Source organism: Hypanus sabinus, chromosome 19, assembly GCF_030144855.1.
Source record: "Hypanus sabinus isolate sHypSab1 chromosome 19, sHypSab1.hap1, whole genome shotgun sequence".
In the NCBI taxonomy this organism is placed as follows: Eukaryota; Metazoa; Chordata; class Chondrichthyes; order Myliobatiformes; family Dasyatidae; genus Hypanus; species Hypanus sabinus.
The window spans coordinates 11540579-11564391 of NC_082724.1; the positions used below are offsets into that span (position 1 = coordinate 11540579).

A 23813-nucleotide genomic window follows, 5' to 3' on the forward strand; every position below is an offset into this window, starting at 1 on the left:
TAGGCACTATAATGTACAACATTATCCTCTGCTGTATCGCTGTTACTTACTCACTGGCATTTAGGGCAACAACGAAGGTCCTCCAACTCTGGTGGTGTTCAGGACTCCCTTCATCATGTCAGTAGCTTCCTCTCGGTTTTCACCACTGTCAGTCATGCAAGTCCCGGGTGGAGACTCAGGAATACCATCACACTCAGATGTAGAAGGACTCTTCATCGCTGTTTCCGTAACAATTTAGTTTTTCCAGTCAGGGTTGTTAGCCCTGAGCTGAACCCCTGAACCTGGAGGACCGGTGGACCACTCTTAGACTGGCCTCTACCCTTTGACCTGTTTGTCATGGGTGACCCTACCAAGAGCCAAAGCATAAAACCCTGACTCCAGCTCTCTGGGTCATTGAGGAATGCAAATCTCCAAACTCAACGACAAGGCTGCGGTCCTCTTGGAGGTATATTGTACTGTAGCGCCTCATTTCCTAGCGTATCCGAACCGACTCACAATTAGATAGCCTACGGGGGTTTGCGAGCACAGAGACTTGGAGCCTCTTCGCCATGGGGGGCCGGTTGACAGAGGCTTAAAAGTGAGGCTGAAGTTTTCGAATAGTTTTTCCTTCGACTGCAGCTACCGACTCCGTGTCGTAATTTTAGCGCTGCTTGTAGCACACCGCTACAATTGGTGACCCCGACGGTCCAAACGATTTTTGGACCAGAAATGACCGACGCCGCCTCTGTTCATGCGGTTTCGTTGAAACTGCCGGGTTTCTGGACACAGCGCCCGGACCTATGGTTCCAGCAAGCCGAAGCCCAATTCCACGTTCGCCGGATCACCTCAGAAGACACCCGCTACTACTATGTGGTGGGCTCCCTCGACCAGGACACAGCGGCCCAGGTCGCGGAGTTCGTACAGTCGCCCCCGGCAGATGGCAAGTACACGGAATTCAAAGCCCTGCTCCTCAGGACTTTCGGACTCTCACGGCGCGAGCGGGCTGCCCGTTTACTGCACCTGGATGGCTTGGGCGACAGACCTCCATCGGCTTTAATGAACGAGATGTTGTCTCTGGCCGAGGGACACACAGGCCTCATGTTTGAGCAGGCATTCCTGGAGCAGCTGCCCGAGGACATACGCCTGCTGCTGTCCGACGCGGATTTCAGTGACCCCCGGAAGGTGGCAGCCCGGGCGGACTTGCTGTGGAACGCCAAAAAGGTGAGCGGGGCGTCCATCGCACAGATCTCCCAGCCACGCTCCCGGCAGCAAACCAGTCCAGGCCTGGCCGCAGAGCCCACTAACCCCCGGCCCAATGACCACTGGTGCTTCTACCACCAGTGGTGGGGCGCAGAAGCCCGCCGTTGCCGCCCGCCCTGCAAGTTCCCGGGAAACGCCAGGGCCAGCCGCCGCTGATGGCTACGGCGGCTGGCCATCGGGATAGCCTCCTGTATGTGTGGGATAGAAGGTCGGGACGCCGGTTTTTGGTCGATACTGGGGCTGAGATCAGCGTTTTACCTCCGACGAGTTACGACACCCGCAGCAGGGCACCGGGTCCCCCCCTGAGGGCCGTGAATGGCAGCACAGTAAGGACCTATGGCACCCGTCAGGTGCAGCTACTGTTCGGCCCCAGCCAGTTCACGTGGGACTTCACACTGGCCGCCGTAGCCCAACCGCTTCTGGGTGCAGATTTTTTGCGAGCTCACAGCCTGCTGGTTGACCTGCCCAGGAAGAGACTGGTACATGCCGAGACCTTTCAGACGTTCTCCCTGGGCGCGGCCCAGTTGCCAGCCCCTCACCTCGGCTCCATCACGCTGTCCGACAACGATTTCACCAGGGTCCTGGCGGAGTTCCCATCGGTTCTGGCACCGCAGTTCACAGCAGCCATGCCCAGGCACGGCGTACAGCACCACATCCCGACACAGGGACCACCCCTACATGCCCGTGCTCGGCGGCTTCCCCCGGACAAGCTCCGACTGGCGAAGGAGGAGTTCCAGAGAATGGAGGAATTGGGGATCATCCGGCGGTCCGACAGCCCCTGGGCTTCCCCCCTGCACATGGTGCCCAAAGCGACGGGGGGCTGGAGACCGTGCGGCGACTACCGCAGGCTGAACGAGGCTACCACACCGGACCGCTACCCTGTGCCGCACATTCAGGACTTTGCGGCAAACCTGCACGGCGCCCGGATCTTCTCCAAGGTCGACCTTGTCCGAGGGTACCATCAAATCCCGATGCATCCTGACGACGTCCCCAAAACGGCTCTCATCACCCCGTTTGGCCTCTTCGAGTTCCTCCGCATGCCGTTCGGCCTGAAGAATGCCGCACAGACTTTCCAGCGGTTAATGGACGCGGTGGGACGGGACCTGGACTTCGCGTTCATCTATTTGGATGACATCCTCATAGCCAGCGGCAGTCGTCAGGAGCATCTGTCCCACCTCCGTCAACTCTGCGCCCGACTGAGTGAGTACGGTCTTACAATCAACCCTGCCAAATGCCAGTTCGGACTTGATACCATTGACTTCCTGGGCCACAGGATTACTAAAGACGGGGCAACCCCTCTGCCCGCTAAGGTAGATGCGGTCCGCCACTTCCCCCGACCCACCACGATCAAAGGCCTTCAGGAATTCGTAGGTATGGTCAATTTCTACCGCCGCTTCCTCCCTTCAGCTGCCCGGATCATGCGCCCCCTGTTCGCCCTGATGTCGGGTCCGAGCAAGAACATTACCTGGGACGAGGAGTCCGCCGCCGCTTTCGTTCAAACGAAGGAAGCTTTGGCTGACGCCGCAATGCTAGTACATCCCTGAATGGACGCCCCTACCGCCCTCACAGTGGACGCATCAAACACGGCAGTCGGTGGGGTGCTGGAGCAGCTCATCGCAGGTCGCTGGCAACCCCTGGCGTTTTTCAGCAAACACCTGCGGCCACCCGAGCTCAAGTACAGTGCTTTTGACCGGGAACTGGGCGCTCTACCTGGCAATCCGGCATTTCAGGTACTTCCTAGAAGGTCGGCCCTTCACCGCGTTCACGGACCACAAACCGCTTACCTTTGCGTTTACGAAAGCATCCGACCCCTGGTCATCCCGCCAGCAACGCCACCTGTCCTACATCTCTGAATACACAACGGATGTCCGGCACGTCTCGGGTAAGGACAATGTCGTGGCGGATGCGCTCTCTCGCCCTACCGTTCATGCCCTTTCCCAAGGGGTAGACTTTGAGGCACTGGCAGAGGCACAGCAGGTAGATGAGGAGATTCCGAGTTACAGGACTGCGGTCTCTGGTTTGCAGCTCCAGGACTTCCCCGTGGGCCCAGGTGAGAGGACCCTACTCTGTGACGTCGCCACCGGCCGGCCCCGTCCGGTCGTCCCCGCAGCCTGGCGGCGACGTGTTTTCGACTCCATTCATAACTTGGCGCATCCCTCCATCCGGACAACTGTCCGGCTGGTTTCCAGCAGGTTCGTTTGGCACGGTCTCCGCAAACAGGTCAGTGAATGGGCCAGAACGTGCATGCACTGCCAGACGGCCAAGGTTCAGCGGCACACCAAAGCCCCACCGCAGCAGTTCCATCCCGCCCACCGGTGTTTCGACCACATTCATGTGGATATCGTGGGCCCCCTGCCAGTGTCGCGCGGAGCGTGTTACCTCCTGACTATCGTGGACCGGTTCACAAGATGGCCAGAGGCGGTCCCGCTCACCGACACCACCTCCGAATCTTGCGCCCGAGCCCTGCTCGCCACCTGGATATCCCGCTTTGGTGTACCAGCCCACATTACCTCCGACAGAGGCGCCCAGTTCACCTCCAGCCTGTGGTCAGCTATGGCCAGCCTTTTGGGGACTCAGCTGCACCACACCACTGCCTACCACCCACAGTCGAACGGGCTAGTGGAGCGTTTCCACCGTCACCTGAAGTCGGCCCTCATGGCCCGCCTGCGGGGAGCCAACTGGGCGGACGAGCTTCCCTGGGTCCTTCTCGGCATCCGCACAGCGCCCAAGGACGACCTGCACGCCTCGTCGGCCGAGTTGGTATACGGCGCGCCCCTGGCCGTCCCCGGGGAGTTCCTACCAGCCCCGAGGGGGCAAGAGGAAGAACCCGCTGCAGTCCTGGGCAGACTTCGCGAGAAGCTCGGTAACCTGGCCCCCATACCCACTTCACAGCATGGGCGGCACCTGACCTGCGTACCCAAAGACCTACGGAACTGTAAGTTTGTGTTTGTACGAAGGGGCGGGCATCGGCCACCGCTGCAGCGGCCATACGAGGGGCCGTTTACGGTGCTCCGGAACAACGGGTCCACGTTCGTGCTGGACGTTGGGGGGAAGGAGGAGGTTTTCACGGTGGACCGCCTCAAGCCGGCCCATGTGGACCTGGCGCAACCGGCCGAGTTTCCGGCGCTTCGGCGCAGAGGCCGACCTCCCAAGCAGGTTCTGGCCCAGGCTGTGGACATTGGGGGGTGTATCGCCGGTTCTGGGGGGGGGTTATGTAGCGCCTCATTTCCTAGCGTATCCGAACCGACTCACAATTAGATAGCCTACGGGGGTTTGCGAGCACAGAGACTTGGAGCCTCTTCGCCATGGGGGGCCGGTTGACAGAGGCTTAAAAGTGAGGCTGAAGTTTTCGAATAAAGTTTTTCCTTCGACTGCAGCTACCGACTCCGTGTCGTAATTTTAGCGCTGCTTGTAGCACACCGCTACAGTACTATGCTCTGTATTAGTCCGTTCTACCAAGCGATCAATGCCCATCTTTAAAGAACCAGTGTACCAGGGAAGGGGGACATCTGTCTCATTACATCCATGGCAAGCTCTTCAATTTAGCAACTCATTCATTCTATCCACCAGACATTTCTCCACACTTGCAAATTTTTCTTCAACAGATATCTATCCAATTCCCTCTTAAAGGCCGAAGTGGAACCAACCCTCAACACATTTGCAGGCAATGGTTTCCAAATTCTTGAGTCAAAATGCTATTCCACATTATTTTCCTCTAATCACCTTAAAGTGATATCCCCTCATATTGGCCATATCTGCCCTAGGAAAAAAGGCAAAGTCTCGCAGCATTATCTGAAGAATTTCTTCCTGTATTTATCCCTCAAGCAAGACTTGATGAAATGAGCCCATTGTTTGTCCACTGCCTGTTACGAGGTCTTTGCATATGCAATTAGCTAGCTGCATTGGAGACGGCATCTCAGTGTGCAGTGCCTTTAGGTGGATTTGAATGACATAGACTTACACAGCACAGAAACAGGCCATTTGGCCCAACTCATCTATGCTGACCAAGGGACCTACTGGAGCTTGTCCCATTTGACTGCATTTGGTCCTTCTCAGCAAAGCAGTTGCAGTCCTGTTTCTCTGGGATTTGGGCCTGTGTGATTTCATACATCTCAGTTATTGACTCGACAGAACAGTGCCAGTGATCACTGACTGGGGTTCAGTTCCTGCCACTGCCTGAAAGGAGCTTGTACATTCTTTCTGTGACTGTGTGGGTTTCCCCCAGGCGCTGTGGTTTCTTCTCACAACTCAACGATGTATGATTAGGGTTAGTGAGTTGTGGGCATGCTATCTGGTGCCAGAACCATAGCGACACCTGTCGGCTGCCCAGCACAACCCTCACTGACTGGGTTTGATGCACGCGACCCATTTCACTCCATGTTTCAATGTTTTAATGTACATATGACAAATAAGTCTAATCTTTATCTTTAACACAAAGTACACTGCAGATGCTGGGGTCAAAGCAACACGTACAACACGCTGGATGAACTCAGCAGGTCGGGCAGCATCCGTGGAAACAAGCAGTCAACATTCTGGGCCGAGATCCTTCGTCAGGACTCGCGAAGGGTCTCGGCCCGAAACGTTGACTGCTCGTTTCCACGGATGCTGCCCGACCTGCTGAGCTCCTCCAGCTTGTTGTATGTGTTGCTAATCTTTATTCTTTAGAGCCCATGTGGAAAATTAGTCATTAGCTTCTAAACTAGAGGATCCTTCCCTGCCGTTTCCAGGGCTGTGGGCTAAACCAACAGACAGGATGTCATATTGGTGCAGTTAAATCAGAATTCCTTGGTTCAGAGCCAGTTTGTGGGAGAGTCATGTTGTATTTAACCCACTGCTCCTGAACTACATCTCTGCTGGGACCCTGTGCTGAACTCCTGACATGAAATTTCAGCATCTTTACCTACCAGAACACCCAATTTAATTAAAAACTCCTTTACCTCTTCTTGTGTGGATTTCTGGATCAGTGTTTAATTACATAAGTTATTAGAAAGGGCAGAAAGATAATGAAGAATGCATAATACTTGGGTTATACTTAAGCAGGCTCGAACAACAGTCACACACGGGAGCTCTGCAGCAGTGTGGTAACACTCATATTTGAACTGCATACACGAGGGTTGACCAGTATGCAGTTCTTTGATTGAGTGTAACATCATCCAGAATGGGTTCTCTTTTTATTGTGCATGGATTTGTACTAAGCATTCATCTTTAGAGTTTTGGGGTCTTATAGCATGGATACAGGCCTTTCAATCTAACCAGCCCATCCTGACCCGACAGTCCACCTAATTAGTACTGCATTTGACTTGTATCTCTCTCAGCCCTACCCTTCCTGTACCTATCCATGTGATTCCTCATGAGACTGCTATACCTGCCTCAACCACTTCCTCTGGCAGCTCGTTCTATATACTCACACCCTCTGTGTAGTAGAAGTTGCCCCTCAGATCCCCTTTTAAATGTTCTAGATTAGGTCTTGAATCTTGAAGGTATCCCTCAGGTTCATTATAAATGGTTCCCCTCCCAACTGGAACCTCTGCCCCAAATTTTGGACTGTAGACATGAAGTTTGTGCTGCATGGGACTGTGTGGAATGGTGTCTTGTTTGATACAGAGTGTGCTTAGTGAGTCGGGGCAATGTGTTTATGGGTGGTGCATTTAAGCGGAGTGTATACGAGTGTTATACATGGCGTGTATGAGAGCATTATGTCTGTTTGATGTCTATCTGACCCCAAACTATGCATTTATATATCTACAAAGACCATAAGGAACAGAATCAGGCCATTTAGCTCATTGAGTCTGCTCCTCCATTTCATCATGGCTGATCCATTTCCCTCCCTTCTCCCCATATCTCATCATGCCATGACCAATCAAGAATCTATCAACCTCTGCCATAATTATACACAATGACTCAGCCTCCAGAGCTGCCAGTGGCAATGAATTCCACAGATTCACCACTCTCTGGCTGAAGAAATTCATTCTCATCATTGCTCTAAATGGGCATCCCTTTATTCTGAGGCTGTGTCCTCTGGTCATAGACTGCCCCTCCATAGGAAACATTCCCTCCACCTCCACTCCATCAAGGCCTTTCAATACAGTATTCGATAGGTTTGAATGAGATCCAACCTCCCCCCCCCCCCCCGCATTCTTCTGAATTCCAGTGAGTACAGGCCCAGAGTCGTCAAGCATTCATTTGATAAGCCTTTCAGTCCCGGAATCATTTTTCTTTCTTTTTCAATCTTTTTATTAAATTTCATATATAAAGAAAAACAAAACATAATATTAAATAGGTTATAAATACACTAGACTTGAAGTTAAATTAGTAATAAGATAACAATATCTTATTAAATATCAGTCAAAAAAAAACTTACAATAAACAATCAAATCTATATTGATTGAACATGAAAAAGAATAAGAATAGTCACCAAAAGAAAAAAAAAGTAAAAATGCACGAAAAAATATATATTAAAAAAAAACCTAAACTAACATGGGCAATAATACCAGTTTATATGAGAATGATAGTGTCAAAAACTCCGGAATTCCATACCAGAACAAGAATAAAAAGAGAAAAGGTCTGGAAGAGGCCAAATTAATTCATATGAAAGTGTCGAATGAACAGTCCCCAAGTTTCTTCAAATTTAATTGATGAATCGAAAATAGTACTTCTAATTTTTTCTAAACTCAGACAAGCGATAGTTTGAGAGAACCACTGAAACGTGTTAGGAGGATTTACTTCTTTCCAATTTTGTAATATAGACCTTCTGGCCATTAATGTTACAAAGGCAATCATTCGTCTAATTGAAGGGGAAAGTCGACTACCATCCTCATTTGGTATACCAAAAATTGCAGTAATAAAATGAAGTTGTAAATCAATATTCCAAATTGAGGAAATGGTAGCAAATATGTCCTTCCAATAGTTATGTAAAGTGGGACATGACCAAAACATGTGGGTCAATGAGGCCACATCTGAATGACATCTGTCACATTGAGGGTTAATATGAGAATAGAATCGAGCAAGCCCGGAATCATTTTTTGTGAACCTCCTTTGAACCGTCTCCAATGTCAGCACATCCTTTCTTAGATGAGGCCCAAAACTGCTCACAAAACTCCAAGTGAGGCCTCACCAGTGCCTTAAACAGACTCAACATTACAAACTTGCTCTTATGTTCTAGTCTTCTTGAAATGAATGCTAATGTAACGCTTGCCTTCCTCACCACTGGCTCAACCTGCAAATTAACTTTTAAGAAATGCTGTATGAGGACTTCCAAGTTCCTTTACACCTCAGATTTTTGAATTTTCTCTCCATTTAGAAAGTATTCTACATTTTTAATTCTTCCACTAGCACTGTGCATTGTTGAGTTTCAGCTATAATAGGCTTTCAGCTATTCAAGCTATTCTGCTTGAGTTTCAGCTATAGTAGGCTTGCCTAATAACCTGTTTGTGCATCGTATCTTCCATGGCAGGTTGGGTATAACTCTCAGTTCTGAAATTGGGAGCTTCAGATGGAAGCCCAGGCTTTGATCACATTAACCTGAGCAACAATGAGGACAAAATATTCTGCCAGAGGCTTTCTCTTTCAGAGTATATGGCAAGTGAAGGTTTACAAAGGCAGATATAATTAGTATAAAGAGTAGCTGAGGTTTCCTGGATCAATATTCCTCTTTGCACAATCAACTCTTCCAAGAAAACATAAACAGATTGACTTTATTTGCACGTGCACATTGAAACATCAGAACATACAGTGAAATGCATTGTTTGTGTCAACAACCAACCCAGTGAGAAGATGTACTGGGGGCAGCCTGCAAGTGCACTGACATAGCATGGTGACAGCTTACAACCTGCACATCCTTGGAATGTGAGAGGAACTCGGAGCACCCAAAGGAAACCCTCAGGGCCATGGGGAGAACATGCAAGCTCCTCACAGATAGCGCCAATTGAAACTGGGTCGCTGGCGCTGAGAAGCATTACGCTACCTCGCTGCCCTTGGAACCAGTGAATCATCCCTTGATGTCAGTGGAATCTTGCTGTGCACACAGTTGCCTGTTTTGCATGCTTCTTTGAATATTGAAGTCGTGACCAATGAGAAACAATTTGTGATGTTTCTGTGAGAGAGGGTGGTATTGCCCATTATCGTTGGATTGGATGGATGGATGGCATCCGTCAGTCTCGCGAGACCATGGATCTGCTCCTGGAAATTCTTGTCTCTACCTCTCCAGGGTGCAGGCCTGGGCAACGTTTTATGGAAGACCAGCAGTTGCCCAAGCAGCAAGTCTCCCCTCTTCACGCCACCGATGTTGTCCAAGGGAAGGGCAAGGGTCAATACAGCTTGGCACCGGTGTCGTCACAGGAGTTGCCAGATCGAGGTTGAGGACAACATAGGACTGCCTTAGGGACTCCAGCTCCAGATTTGTCCTCAGGGTTTACTCCCAAAGCCTTTCCCATGAGTGGATATGGCCACAAGGCAGCGGAGGTTTGAAATCAGAGTTTTCCCTCTCTTAGATGGACTGCCTTCCCAGGCTGACAAGCTCCATAAACCCCTTATTGTTATTACCCACGTTTTTAACACTCTGACTAATTTAAGGGAGAATAAGTCTTCACTCAATTAAATATGGTTCAATTTCTTTTGAGTCCAAGTAGTGAGCCTATTTTCCCTCACACAAGCTCGTGGCTTGTTTATCGACCAGAGAAGAGATTCTATCAATGGACAATTTAATTCCATAAGCTCCTTGTCCATATCATTAAACTTTGACATTTGTGGGATCATTTTCCAGGGTCATCCAAACAGTATCCCTTGTCTCCAGCTGTACTGGGTTGGCGAATTGTGGTTGCTGTGTGCAGCAGCCTACCTGCTTACAACCAAACAACACGCAGCCCCTCTGCCCCCACCCGAGCTCTTGGCGGGATATTTAACGTCGTCCGGTGCTGCTTCAGGGCATCCTCCATTGAGATTAGTAAAAGCCTGAGCCTTCTTACTGCTGCCAACGCTACCCCGTGAATTGCTCCCTCACTGAGGGCTCTTTGTTAAGACACAGTGAAGGAATGTCATTTCCTAGCTCCAGAAATGTCAAACTGAACAAACTAAGAATTGCTGTAAGAGAACAAGACTAGTGCTCAGCATGACCCCCACAGCCAATGGCTCAGTAAGCTAACAGCAAAATCTATTCAGGATTTACTTGGTTCCAAAGTTCTTGAATAAATATATCTGCCTCTGCATTTTATAAATACCGTACAGTGGCTGTGTGTGTTGGTCATTTGTCTTCTTGGTATCCTTTAGACATTCAGCAGAAAAGAATCAGTTTTCTGTCTAATAACCTCCATACTGATGAGATGAATATTGATGTCTCCTTCCGGTAGACAAATTTTTCCACTTCCCCCTTCCTCTATTCCCCACTCTGACATTTTACCTCTTCTCACTTGCCCATTACTACTCCCTTCCCTTTCTCCTATGGTCAGCTTTCTCCTCCTATCAGATTCCTTATTTTCCAGCCATTGACCTTTCCACCCACCTGGCTTCACCTATCACCTTCGAGCCAGCCTCATTCCCCTCCCCCCCATCTTTTTAGTCTGGTGTCTTCCCCTTTCCTTCTTAGTCGTGAAGAAGTGTTTCTGCCCGAAATGTTGACTGTTTAATTCCATAGTTGCTGCCTGACCTTCTGAGTTCCTCCAGAATTTTGTGTGTGGAGGTTTCTTTATAATTACTGAATGTTGTTTTGTCTTTGTTTCATATCACACCCTGACCGACACACTACACCAAATTCCTAATACATGTAATTGCACAGTATAGGGCAAATACAGCTGATCCTCATAGCCAACTTCCAGTTCAGAATCAGAATCAGGTTTATTATCACTGACATGCTGTAGTCATGAAATTTGTTATATTGTGGCAACTGTACAGAGCAAATCTTCCAAGGCAGACTCTCCCTGACGAGGGAGCAGGTCAGATAACACCCCATGATCTTGTGGTGGCATAACAGCATAGTGGTTAGCACAACACTTTAAAGTTCAGGTGATACAGGTTCAATTCCCACCACTGCCTGTAAAGAGTTTTTAAGTTCTCCCTGTGACTGCATGGGTTTCCTCTGGGCTCTCTGATTTCCTCCCACAGTCTGAATTCTTACTAGCTGGTAGGTTAATTGGTCACTGTAAGTTGTTACATGATTAGGCTAGGGTTGAATTGTGGGATTGCTGTGCAGTGCCTATTTCATGCTGATTCTCAATAAATAAATAAAATAGTAAAAATTACCATATTACAATAAGAAGTATTAAAATATGTCAATGAGTAATGCTAAAAGAGAGTAAAATTGTGTGGTAGTGTCATGGACCATTCAGAAACCTGATGGTGGAGAGAAGAAAGTGTTTCCAAACCATTAAGTGTGTGTCTTTAGGCTCCTGTATCTGCTCTCTGATGATTGTAATGAGAAGAGAACATGTCCTGTGTGGTGAGGGCCCTTTAGGCATTACCTTTTTAAGATGTCCTCAATGGTGGTTAATGGTTGAGAACAACACCTCATCTTCCATCTGGGCAGTCTACAACTTAGTGGTATGAACACTGAATTTTCCAATGTCAGGTAACCCACACTTGTGCTCTTTTCTCCCTCCTTCATGTTCCACTTGCCCCCAGCATCTTTCTATTTATCACTTTTATTATCATCATCACCACCATTGTGTGCCGTGTTGTATGACATGAGCAATCCATGACCATGATTGTTCTTGGAAATTTTTTTCTATAGAAGTGGTACTGTCTTTACACAGCAGGAGACCCCAGCCATTATCAATAGATTGTTAACCTGGTGTCAGTGGTCGCATATCCGGGGCTTGTGATATATATCAGCTGCTCACTTGACCGTCCACCACCTGCTGCCATAGCTTCAGGTGACCCTGATCAGGGAACTGAGCAAGTGCAACACTTTGCACAAGGGTGACCTGCAGAACAGTGGAGGGAAGGAGTGCCGTACACCATTTTTGGTAGAGACGTGTCTCCATCCTACCACACTACCAGATTATACGGGGACCAGATATTGTAAGGACAAGATAGAGTGGACATGGAGAGGATGTGGGAGATTCTAGGAACAGAAGACAGAACCTCAGAATATAAGGATGTCCCTTTAGAACAGAGATGAGGAGGAATTCAGGAGGCAAAGAAACAGCAGAATATCAGGATGTGAGAACTCAAGAAGTGATATTCCGTTTGGGGAGCCTCCGACCTGATGGCATAATTTCTCCAATCTCCCACCTTTCCCTTTTTCTCCTTTTTCCATTCTCCATACTGGCTCCTGCCTTACCCCCTTCTCTTCTCTTCACCTGCCTATCATGCCCTCCCCCTTCCCTTTCTCGCATGATCCACTCTTCTCTCCTATCAGACATCTTCTTCTTCAGCCCTTTACCTTTCCCACCTACCATCTCCATACTTCTCCCTTCATTCCCCCCCCCCCTCCACCCACCTGTCTTTGCCCCTCTCCTGGCTTCACATATCTCCTTTTACTTCGATCTCCTTTGCGTCCCCTCCCCTCCCTTCTTATTCTGGCTCCTTTCCTTTCCAGTCCTGATTAAAGGTCCTCTGCCTGGCCTGCTGAGCTCCTCCAGCATTTTGTGTGTGATAATACATATTTCTCTGTTCTGAATAAGTTGCATTTGTGAGGGAGCTGTGTCAATGGAGCTGGTAATCTCTTCCCCTGCAGATACTGGAATGGTACTGAAGACAATTGCCCTGCGGAAGGGGAATGCTGTTCAGAGTGAGGAGGTGATTCTGGAGGAACTCCAGGTGTTCAAGGTACTCATATTGTTGTTAGATTGTAACAATATACATGAAACAGAAGCAGAAATAATTATTTGGGCAGATGTTCCTGCTCCCTATCCAATAAGAGCACAGGTGATTTTCAACCTTGGCCCACTTTCCTGCTTTAACTTCACACACCTCGGTTCCCCGCGGTATTTAGAAATCTATCAGTCTCCTATCTAGAGGCCTTTTGCTCAAAGAATTCCAAAGCCTATTCACTTTCTGTGTGAAAAAATGTTTTACCTCGATGCTGAATGGCTGATCCCTTCATTGTGAGATGAAGCTATCTGGTTCTGCAGCACTGTACAGGAGCAGGGAGGTTCTACTGCAGTTGTACAAGGCCTTGGTGAGACCACACCTAGAGTATTGTGTGCAGTTTTGGTCCCCTAATCTGAGGAAAGACATTCTTGCCATAGAGGGAGTACAAAGAAGGTTCACCAGATTGATTCCTGCTGTGGCAGGACTTTCATATGAAGAAAGACTGGATCGACTAGGCTTATACTCACTGGAATTTAGAAGATTGAGGGGGCATCTTATTGAAACGTATAAAATTCTAAAGGGATTGGACAGGCTAGATGCAGGAAGATTGTTTCCGATGTTGGGAAGTTCAGAACGAGGGATCATAGTTTAAGGATAAAAGGGAAGCCTTTTTGGACCGAGATGAGGAAAAACTTCTTCACACAGAGAGTGGTGAATCTGTGGAATTCTCTGCCACAGGAAACAGTTGAGGCCGGTTCATTGACTATATTTAAGAGGAAGTTAGATATGGGCCTTGTGGCTAAAGGGATCACTGAGTATGAAGAGAAAGCAGCTACAGGGTTCTGAGTTGGATGATCAGCCATGATCATACTGAATGGCAGTGCAGGCTCGAAAGGCCGAATGGCCTACTCCTGCACCTATTTTCTATGTTTCTATATTTCTATGTGCAAAAGTCTTAGGCACATGTATATAGCTAGGGTACCTAAAACTTTTGCATGGTTCTGTATTTGTCAATCTGGAGTGGAGAGCTGGCAGAAGCTTCATCCCACCCCCCCCACCCCCCCACACACTTCTGGCAGAAGCAAAGATTCTTGGGAATGGTGAGGGCGGAGTGCTACAGGAGGGGTGTAGGACAGGTGGCACAGAAGGAGAGCTAGTGGCATGGAGTGGCATAAGATGCAGCCAGCCCTGAGACACCAGGCAAGGTCATTTAATTCCAAACATTTGGTTTATCGATCATTACAGAATGCCTCTGAGGCACTTTCCACTCCCTCGCCTATCCCTTCCCCCTTTCCAAACCACAATTCCCCTCTCCCTGTCCCCTTCCCACACCTCAGTCCACAATAGAGACACATATCAGAATCAGGTTTATCATCGCTCACACATGCTTTTTCTACAGCTGCAGCAGCAGTACAGTTTTGTGCAAAAGTCTTAGGAACCCACCTTTATATTTGTGTGCCCAAGATTTTTGCACAGTACTGACAATACTGTATGTACAGAGAAGTGCCCCAAACAATGAACGACAGTTAAACATAAAAAGCCCAACGTCTCCCCCAGCTCCCGTCCCTCCAGCGTGTAAACGGCAGCAAGCAACAATCCCCCTTCCCCCCACCAACAAAAAAACATCGGCGCCATCACCGAGCACTCAAGCGTGAGCAAAGCAACAGCAAAGACACAGTTACTCCAAAGACTTCACATTTCACCCGGTATTCGACATACTGCAGGTTCTCTCTCTCCCTGATACAGGAGAAGGAGGTGCCACCATTTTTCCCAGTGAGCGGGGAGCCATAACAAACAACTCGCTGGTTTATGATGTTAAAAATCCATTACGTCACTTTTTCAGAGTTCTGTTCCTAAGATCGCAAAGATCCCGGGTCTTTGGGCACACAGCAGTACATTTTCTGACTCACCCAATGACACACGGGTCTCCTGCCATGACACTGACTCTTGATTTGCCCATCTCCAGAGCCCCAAGATCCTAGGCTTCCAAATCCGAGCCGGAGTGTCAGGCCGAATCCTTGACGCGCTGAACAACAACCAGTCTTGAAACCCCTAGAACAGGTCCCATTCTCACAAAGAACTAAAGTCAGTGTGTAACTCCAGGTCAGGGTCTTCAAAAGATCCCTGAAAGGGAAAAAGAAAGATATTAAAAATGGAAATAGAGCCGTTTCAGAGGATGCAAACAAAGGAGTCGCCATTTAGCACCATCTTAACTTTGCTTTGCCTCCTCTTGAACTCAAAAAGTTCAAAGTAAATTTATTAACGAAGTACGTATGTATTACCAAATACTTCCTTGAGGTTCCTTTTCTCACAGGCATTTATAAAAAAATTATAGAATTTATAAAAATCATACATAAACAGTCAAAGTCTGACAAACAACCAGTATGCAAGGTACAATAATACTGAGAGTATGATTTGTAAAGAGTCCCTGAAGGTGAGTCTGTAGGCCACAGAATCAGTTCAGAGTAGAGGTGAATGAAGTTATCCACGCCAGTTCAAGAGCCCGATGATTGAACTGTTCCTGAACCTGGTGGTGTGGGGCCCAAGGCTTCCTACCTCAAGCTTGGTGATAGTAGTGAGAAGAGGGCACGGTCTGGATGATGGGGTTTTCGATGATGGATGTTGCTTGCGTGTGGCAGCGCTCCATGCAAGTGTACTCAGTGGTGGGAAGTGTTTTACCTGTGATGCACTGAGCTATATCCATCACTTCTTATAGCCTTCTCTGTTTCTGGGCAGTGGCGTTTCCATCTCAGGCTGTGATACAACCAGTTAGCGTACTCTCCACTGTGCATCTGTAGAAGTTGTCAAAGTGTTAGGTGACATGCTGAACCTACTCAGACACTGGGAAAGATCAGAGGTACAATGAAAAGTTTGTTTGCACCAACATCACATGGGGGCAGAACACACAGAACATAAGTTGTACATAAATTACCAGGCAACCAAGATAAAGACTGTGCAAAACAAGGTATTAGTATAAAAATGAATGCAATCAGAAACAAGTCCTTCATAATGCAAGAGGTGGTTTGTAGCATTCTGTTGCTAAGGAAGATTTAAGGTTGCATAGGTCAGTTCAAGAAGCTGATGGTTGTAGAGATCTGCTGGCCCTCAACCTGGTGGTGTGGAACTTCAGGCTTCTGTATCTCCTGCCTGATGGTAACAGCGAGAAGGGGCCTTGATAGTTTGATCTTTCCTCCTTGAGGTAGTACTTCCTGTAGATGTTGTTAATAGAGAGGGGAGGGCTGTGCCCATGATTGAATGGGCTGTTTCTACAAAACTCTGTAGCCTCTGCAGTATTCATGCATGTAGGAATTGTCAAATGAGTCAGGATCCTTCAACAGTGCCTCTAGAGGTTTGTTGGAGTATCTGGTGATGTGCCAAATCTACTCAATCTACCTTCACCTAAGAAAGTTGAATTATCTTCATCATAATTGTACCTATGTTCTGGGCCCTAAACAGGCCATCTGAGATTTTAATCCCCAGAATTTGAAGCTGCTAACTCTTATCCGCCAACCTTTTTCCCGAGATAAAACCAATTTCAAGATTACTCCCAAGGAAAGAGAGTTAATCATGTTCATCACAGCTTCTGTTTTAACTTTGGCAGGTTTCAAATCCTATTACAGCAATGGAGATCTCTGTGAAGCGGGTGAGTACCTCAGTTCCCTGGCCTGCTTTCCTTTCTGTCCTTTGGGTGCTCTTAAGCCACAGAAGGTTTAGATCGGGGTGCCCCACCTTGGACCAATTCCATTAAGCAAGGGGTCTGTGGACCCTAGGTCGGGAACCCCTGATTTAGATCAAAGCAAGCCCTTCGGCCCACCACATCTATACTGACCCTCGGACACCCGACACTACTATTTTCATTTACTAACACTTGTTTCATAGCCTACTTTGCCTTGCTGGTTATATAGGTGTTTATGAACTGTTGGGGGATTCTCTTCTTCCACCACCTTCTCAAGCAGTGTTTTCTAGTTCACAATCACCCTCCAGGTGAAGAAAACTCTTCCTCAGATCCCCTATAATCCTCTTACTCCTCACTTTAAACCTTTGAGCCTCCTCTGCTGCAAGGAAAACAAGTTCATCCCTTTCTAACACAAGCGATTCTGAAGATGCTGGAAATCTTGAACAACCCACACAAAATGCTGGAGGGACTCAAAAAGTCAAGCTGTATATATGGAGGGGGATAAACAGTTGCCATTTCAGACTGAGAGCCTTCATCAGGACTGGAGGGGAAAGGGGAAGATGCTAGAAGAAGAAAGTGAGGGAGGGGAAGAAATGCAAGCTTTGAAAGGTGACACCAGATGAGGGTGAGGGTGGATGAGTGGAAGAGGGAGGGATGAAGAAACTGGGAGGGGATAGGTGGAAGAGGTAAAGGGGTGAAAAAGAAGGGATCTACTAGAAGAGGATAGTGGGCCACAGAAGAAAGGAAGGAGGAGGGAAACCAGAGGAAGATAATGGGCAGGTGAGGAGAACAGAAGGGGTAACCAGAATGGGGAAAGGATAAAGAGTGAAGGGAGAAAGGGAGACATTATTGGAGGCTATGAAGACAAAATATGAAGCAGTGCTCCTCCAACCTGAGATTGGCCGCATCATGGCAGTAGAGCTGGCCATGGACAGACATGTGAGAATAGGAATGGGAAGCTGAATTGAAACGGGTAGCCTGCCTTGTGTGAACGAAGGTCCACCCATCCAATCTCTCCTCCAGTCCATATCTGGTGAATCTTCATCCATGTTGCTTGTCTACATATTCTTCTTGTTTTCCTTCTTTGCAGCAACAGCTGTATGTTGCCTCCAGAATGGGGGTGGCCCTAGTGAAGCTCCATCAGTGTGAGACGTATGGCAGTGCCTGCGCCGAATGCTGCCTGGCCAGGGACCCTTACTGCGCGTGGGATGGGAGCTCTTGTACCAAATACCAGCCTGCGGCCAAGAGGTAACCTGTCTGACCCCAGGTCACAACTGAAGCCCTTCCACTGTCCTTTGGAATGTACTGCATTCTATTTGGGGAGGATGCAATATATGGATTTTGCTAATGATACAATTGTAAGCATTTGTTCATACACGTTCTATGGGCTAATCCATGAAAAAAGTATTTTTTACTAGATCTGTTTCCAAAGGAGATTGATATGGAAATACTTCAGGAACTTTTAGAACATAGAACAGATACATAGTCAACGATTCAAGAACAACTTCTTTCCCTCTGTCCCTCTGCCATCAAGTTTCTGAATGGACATTGAACCCATGAACACTACCTTACTACCTTTTTGCACTACTTATTTAATTTGTCTTAATATATAATATTATATACTACTTAATATATATATAGTAATTCACTGTTTTTATTATTGTGTTGCAATGTATTGCTACCGCATAACAACAAATTTCACAGTGTATGCCAGATTCTGATTCTGAACTGTACAGTCCAGAACCCTTCAACCGATGGCATTGTGCCAGTCTTATACCCCATCCTAAGATCAATCTAACCGTTCCCTCCTACATGGCCCTCCATTTTGCTATCACCAATGAACTGATCTAAGAGTTCCTTAAATGCACCTAATTGTCTACCTCTAGCTCAACCCCTGGCAGCACATCCCGTGCACCTATCTCTCTCTGTATAAAGAAACTATCTTTGAAATCCCCCCCCCCCCACACCTTCCATCAATCACCTTAAAATTATGCCCCTATGTATTAGTCCTTTCCACCCTGGGAAAAAGTCTCTGGCAATCCACTTGATGAATCCCACTTATCATCTTGTCCACCTCTATCAAGTCACCTCTCATCTTTCTTCACTCCAAAGAGAAAAGCCCCATTTCACTCAGTCTAACCTCATAAGACGTGCTCTCTAATCCAGGCTGTATCTTCTTGCATGTTTTTTGTTAGTGACACAGCTCAGTTATGGCCCTCCCAGCTCAACAATCCTGCACAGCCCAATTACACCCGTGTGACTAATTAACGGTCTTTGGAACGTGGGAGGCAAGTGGAGCACCTGGAAGAAGTGTGGCTACAGGGAGAACATACTGTACAAATTCCGTAAAGATAGCAGTAGAATTGAATCCAGTACATTGGTGCTGTAATAGCTTTATGCCAACCACTGTTTGGCTGTGTTGCCCCTTTTAAAACAGTTTCTTTTTAGGAAATGAACTTCTGAAGATTGTTCTAAAGCAAGGATTCCCAACCTGGGGTTCATGGTCCCTCAGTTAATGGTAGGGGTCCATGACACAAAAAGGCTGGGAACCAGTGTTCTAAAGTTAACAAAGTGCTTTTGAAGCACTGTCAAGATAGTAACACTGGAAACATTACAAACTCCTACTATTTGACATACTCATCTGCTTTAAAGACGCTGGTTTTAGGCTAACACAAGAGCGAAGCACATGAATGTGAGTATGAATATTTGCCAGATGAGTTGTGGAAACACACCCTCTGTCCCAAATTGTCCAGGCAAATTGTCAAGGTGCCTATTTGAGCTCGGCCCATTTGCCTGCACTTGGCCCAAACTCTTCCAAATCTCTCCAATCCATGTACCTGTTTAAGTATAGGCTCTGTGCCCACTTCATTAAGTACACCTGTATACCTGCTCATTAATCCAAATATCTACTCAGCCAATCATGCTCAAAAGCATGCAGATATGGTCAAGATGTTCAGTTGTTGTTTAGACCAAACATCAGAATGGGGAAGAAAATTGATCTAACTGACTTTGACCATGCAGTGATTGTTGGAGGTTTGAGTATCTAAGAAACTGCTGATCTCCTGGGATTTCCATGCATAACAGTCTCTAGAGTTTACAGAATATGGTGGGAAAAACAAAAAAATAATCCTGTGACCGACAGTTTTGTGGGAGAAAACACCTTGGTAAGGAGAGAGGACAGCTGAGAATGGCCAGACTGGTCCCTAACCCTAACCCTGACCCTTGCAAGGCAACACTAACTCAAATAACCACGTTTTGTAACAGTGGTGTGCAGAAGAGCATCTCTGAACGCACAACACATCAAACCTCGAAGTGGATGGGCTGCAGTAGCAGAAGTCCATGAACATGTGCTTAGTGGCCACTTTATTAGGTACAGGAGGTAATTAATAAAGTGGCACTGAGTATATATTAAACATAATTGTAGCCACCTCTACCACTTGCCCTGGCTGCTTATTCTGCACTTACCCCACCCTCTGTGAGGAAAATTTTGGGTCCCCTTTAAATCTTCCTCTTATCACCTTTGATCTACGCCCTCTGACTTTAATGATTCTAGTTTAAAGGAAGGTATAAGAAGTAAAAATAAACCTTGGGGTAACCGTTCTTGTATCTTTAAATGGTTACAGAGCATCTGAAATCTGGATCTTTATGCAGATAGGTGCAGGCAAGAGGATATGTTAAATCTGTATAAAACATACATCAGTGGCTTTTAGGATTTTGTGTTGCCACGCTGACTCTTGGAGCCCACAAGCCATTGATGCATGAGTACCCGAGGATATAGATTAAATGAGGTGCAGGAGGAATGAAGGCCCTGGAATCTGGAGGAACAGTGGGCCGAGCAGCAACAGTAGGAGGAAAGGAGTAGTCGGTGTTCTAGGTTGAAACCCTAACAGGGTTGATGCGGGATTTCAGCCCAAAATGTCGGCAGTTCTGTTCCTTCCACAAATGCTCCTCCAGCTGTTGACTTCCTCCAGCAGCTCGAGTTTGCTGCCACTTAGTGACTGCCTGGCAGTGCAGCCAAAGTGTTGCCCACCTCTGCACTCAAACCACAAGTGGGCAGCACGGTAGCGTAGCAGCTAATGTGATACTGTGATGGCATCGGTGATCTGGCCTCAGCTCTGTCGCTCTCTGTAAGAAGCTTGTATGGTTCTCCCCGTGATCGCGTGGGTTTCTCCTGAGTTCTCCAGTTTCCTCCCAATTTCCAAAAGCGTGTTGGTTAGAGGGTTAATTGGTCTCATGAGTGTTATGCTCATGGGCTAGGAGGGCCTGTCACTGTGCTGTATCTCTAAATCTAAAGTCCCTACATCAAAATCTAAAATTTTGATTGACGTGACCAAAGAAAAATCATGCATTCTGGAGAAATATTTAATCCTTACAGATTGGTTAATAAAACTGGATCAAAACCACATCTCTGCTTCTATCTACTTAGACGCTTCCGAAGACAAGATATCTGGAACGGTAATCCCATTCACCAGTGTCTGGACCAGAATTTAAGTGGTAAGGAAAATCTCTCCTCCTTTTCAGATGAAGCTACCTGGTAATTTCAATGTTTGACTGAAGATCTAAATGCAGCTGTCTTTTAAAGCTAACAGTGGAGATTTAAAGGCAAAGTACTGTATGAGATAACTCGCACAGCCATAAATCAGTCATGGTGGTTGCAGTATCACATAGTGCCTCCTCGTCCCCTTGAACTTGACTGGCTGGTTTGGAAATCTCAAAGTTAAAAGCTGCATGCATCGTTCACACACTGTTACCTCCTAAGTCAGATTTGCCTATTAAATCCTGTCATACAACAGCTTAAGAATCTCCCCTTTTTAATCAAGAGTGCTTAGCAAAATATAGAATGTTTGCGATGGGAAATGGAACCTTTTCCTGTTCTATGTCCCTGTGTCAGGATTAGACTCAGAGGTCAGATGTAGCACAGTTTGATGTACAGTTTTTAAATGCAATGGATCTCACATTTCACCATCTTGTCACCTTCAGTATAGCAGGATGACATTCTCAGCTTAGCACAGGGTTATCCTGAGCCCTACCTGGGAGGTTTGCAAGACTAGGGGGATGGGCAGGGGCTAATGGCTTTTCATGAATTCTTTCATTTCTTTATTTTCCACTAAATGCCTTCAAGAAAATGAACCTCCAAGTAGTATATGGTGACATACTTTGATAATGAATTTACTTTGGCTTTTTTGTAATGGTTATATTACTGGACTTGGACAGGACGAAGTATCAGAGATATGAGGTTAAATCCAATGTTTCAATATCCATCACCAAGCTCTGGACCCTGGGAGTCAATGCCTCCCTCTGAAACTGTGTATTTGACTTCCTGACCAACAGTTCACAACCAGTAAGGATGGAGAACACCTCCACTATGATTGCTCTCAGCACTGTTTCTCTACAAGGTTGTGTCCACATTCCCCTTACTCTTCTTCCTGTTGCACTCGCGACTGCATGGCCAGATTCTGCTCTAACTCCCATCTGCAAGTTTGCTACTTATAAAACAGGAGTGGGCCGTATTGCAGATAATGTTGAGACAAAGTACAGGAAGGAGGTAGAGAAAGTACATGTGCAGTACGTCACCATATACTACTTTGAGGAGATAGGCAGCTTGGTAACTTGGTGTTGCAACAGCCACACACACAAAATGCTGGCGGAACTCAGCAAGCCAGGCAGCATCTATGGAAAAGAGTAAACAGTCGTGTTTTGGGCCGAGACCCTTCTTCAGGACTGGACAGGAAGAGGAAAAGTTGGGACAAGAAGATGGGGGAGGTGAGGAAGAAGTACAAGGTTGCAGGTGATAGGTGAAAGTGGTGTTATGACATCAACCTTTCCCACAATGTTAGCAAAACAAAAGGGCTCACCGTTGACTTAAGGAAAGGGGTGGTCTGCATCAGGAGTGTTGATGTTGAGAGGGTTGAGACCTCCAAACTGTCAGAGTAAACATCACCAATAGCCCGTCCCAGTTCAACCAGGTAGGCACCATGCCAAAAATGCTCACTAATGCTTCCTCAGTGTATTTTTAACAATACACTATAACAAATGTTATGGGGAGAAGGCAGGAGAATAGGGTTGAGAGGGGTAATAAATCAACCATGATGGAATGGTGGAGCAGACTCGTTGGGATGAATGGCCTCATTCTGCTCCTATGTCTTATGGTCTTAAGGATTCTTTAATGTAATTTCCTGTACACAAGTGTAAAGGAGAACAAAATAATTGTTACTCCGGATCCGATGCACAAAAGATAAAGAACACAAAAACACAAAAGATTAAGAACACAATAATAATTAAAAAAAATACATCTATATAGGTAAGATAGTTTATATACATAAATTGATTGCATATCCAAGGAGTGATACTAGGTTGTACTAAGGTGACCAACGGAACATAATAAAATTGTGGTGGTGTTAGTGGGTGGAGGTGCTGATTAGCCTTACTGCTTTGGAAAGTAACTGGTTTTGAGTTTGGTGGTTCTGGCGTAGGTGGTATGTAATCTCCTCCCTGATGGGAGTGGGCCAGATAGCCCATGTGCACGGTGGATGGGATCCTTCATGGTGTTACTAGCACCCTTGTGTATATATGTCCTTGATGACGGGCAGGCTGGTGCCAGTGATGCACCTTATCTGGATACATAATGACTTGGAATGGCAACCGTCTGCCCTTGACCACAAGAAACAGAAGAGAATTATGGACACAGCTCAGCACATCACTAAAACTAATCACCTTCCCCCCTATATGGACTCTATAAGGCAGCCAGCATGATCAAAGACACCACACTCCCTGGACGCTCTCTCTTCTCTCTCCTTTGATCAGGCAGGAGATACAAAAGTCTGAAAGCATGTCACACCAAACTCAAAGACAACTCCAACCACAGTATTATAAAACTGGAATGATAAGATGGATTCTTGATCTTACAGCCCCTCCCTCAATGTCCGAAAAACAAAAGAGCTGGTTGTGGTTTACAGGAGGAACGGAGACAGGCTCGGCCCAATCAACATCGATGGGTCTGCAGTTGAGAGGGTGAGTGGTTTCATGGTCCTCAGTATACACATCACCGATGATCTCACCTGGACCGTACATATCAGCTTTGTGGCAAAAAAAGGACAACGATGACGCTTCCAGCTCAGGCGACCGAAGAAATTCAGCATGGGCCCTCAAACCC

At 47.0% G+C, this 23813-nt stretch overlaps 1 protein-coding gene and 1 long non-coding RNA gene across 9 annotated transcripts in view; one reads left to right on the forward strand and one right to left on the reverse strand.

Moving 5' to 3' along the window:
• The window catches only part of sema3bl (sema domain, immunoglobulin domain (Ig), short basic domain, secreted, (semaphorin) 3bl), a 225326-nt gene that overhangs the window by 193625 nt on the left and 7888 nt on the right, over positions 1 to 23813 (forward strand). For all 6 annotated transcript variants that reach the window (XM_059944004.1, XM_059944006.1, XM_059944001.1 and 3 more), the window contains exons 12-15: positions 12908 to 12999; positions 16586 to 16627; positions 17751 to 17908; positions 21087 to 21154. In XM_059944004.1, coding sequence (XP_059799987.1) covers positions 12908 to 12999; positions 16586 to 16627; positions 17751 to 17908; positions 21087 to 21154 — 360 coding nt within the window. The remainder of the gene's footprint in view (positions 1 to 12907; positions 13000 to 16585; positions 16628 to 17750; positions 17909 to 21086; positions 21155 to 23813) is intronic.
• The window catches only part of LOC132377729 (uncharacterized), a 163416-nt gene that overhangs the window by 33724 nt on the left and 105879 nt on the right, over positions 1 to 23813 (reverse strand). For 2 of the 3 annotated variants that reach the window (XR_009506731.1, XR_009506730.1), the window contains one exon: positions 14895 to 15108. This is a non-coding gene — a long non-coding RNA (uncharacterized LOC132377729). Of the gene's footprint in view, positions 1 to 14894; positions 15109 to 15663; positions 15777 to 23813 lie in introns of all 3 variants that reach the window. The other variant, XR_009506732.1, reaches the window with a different exon arrangement.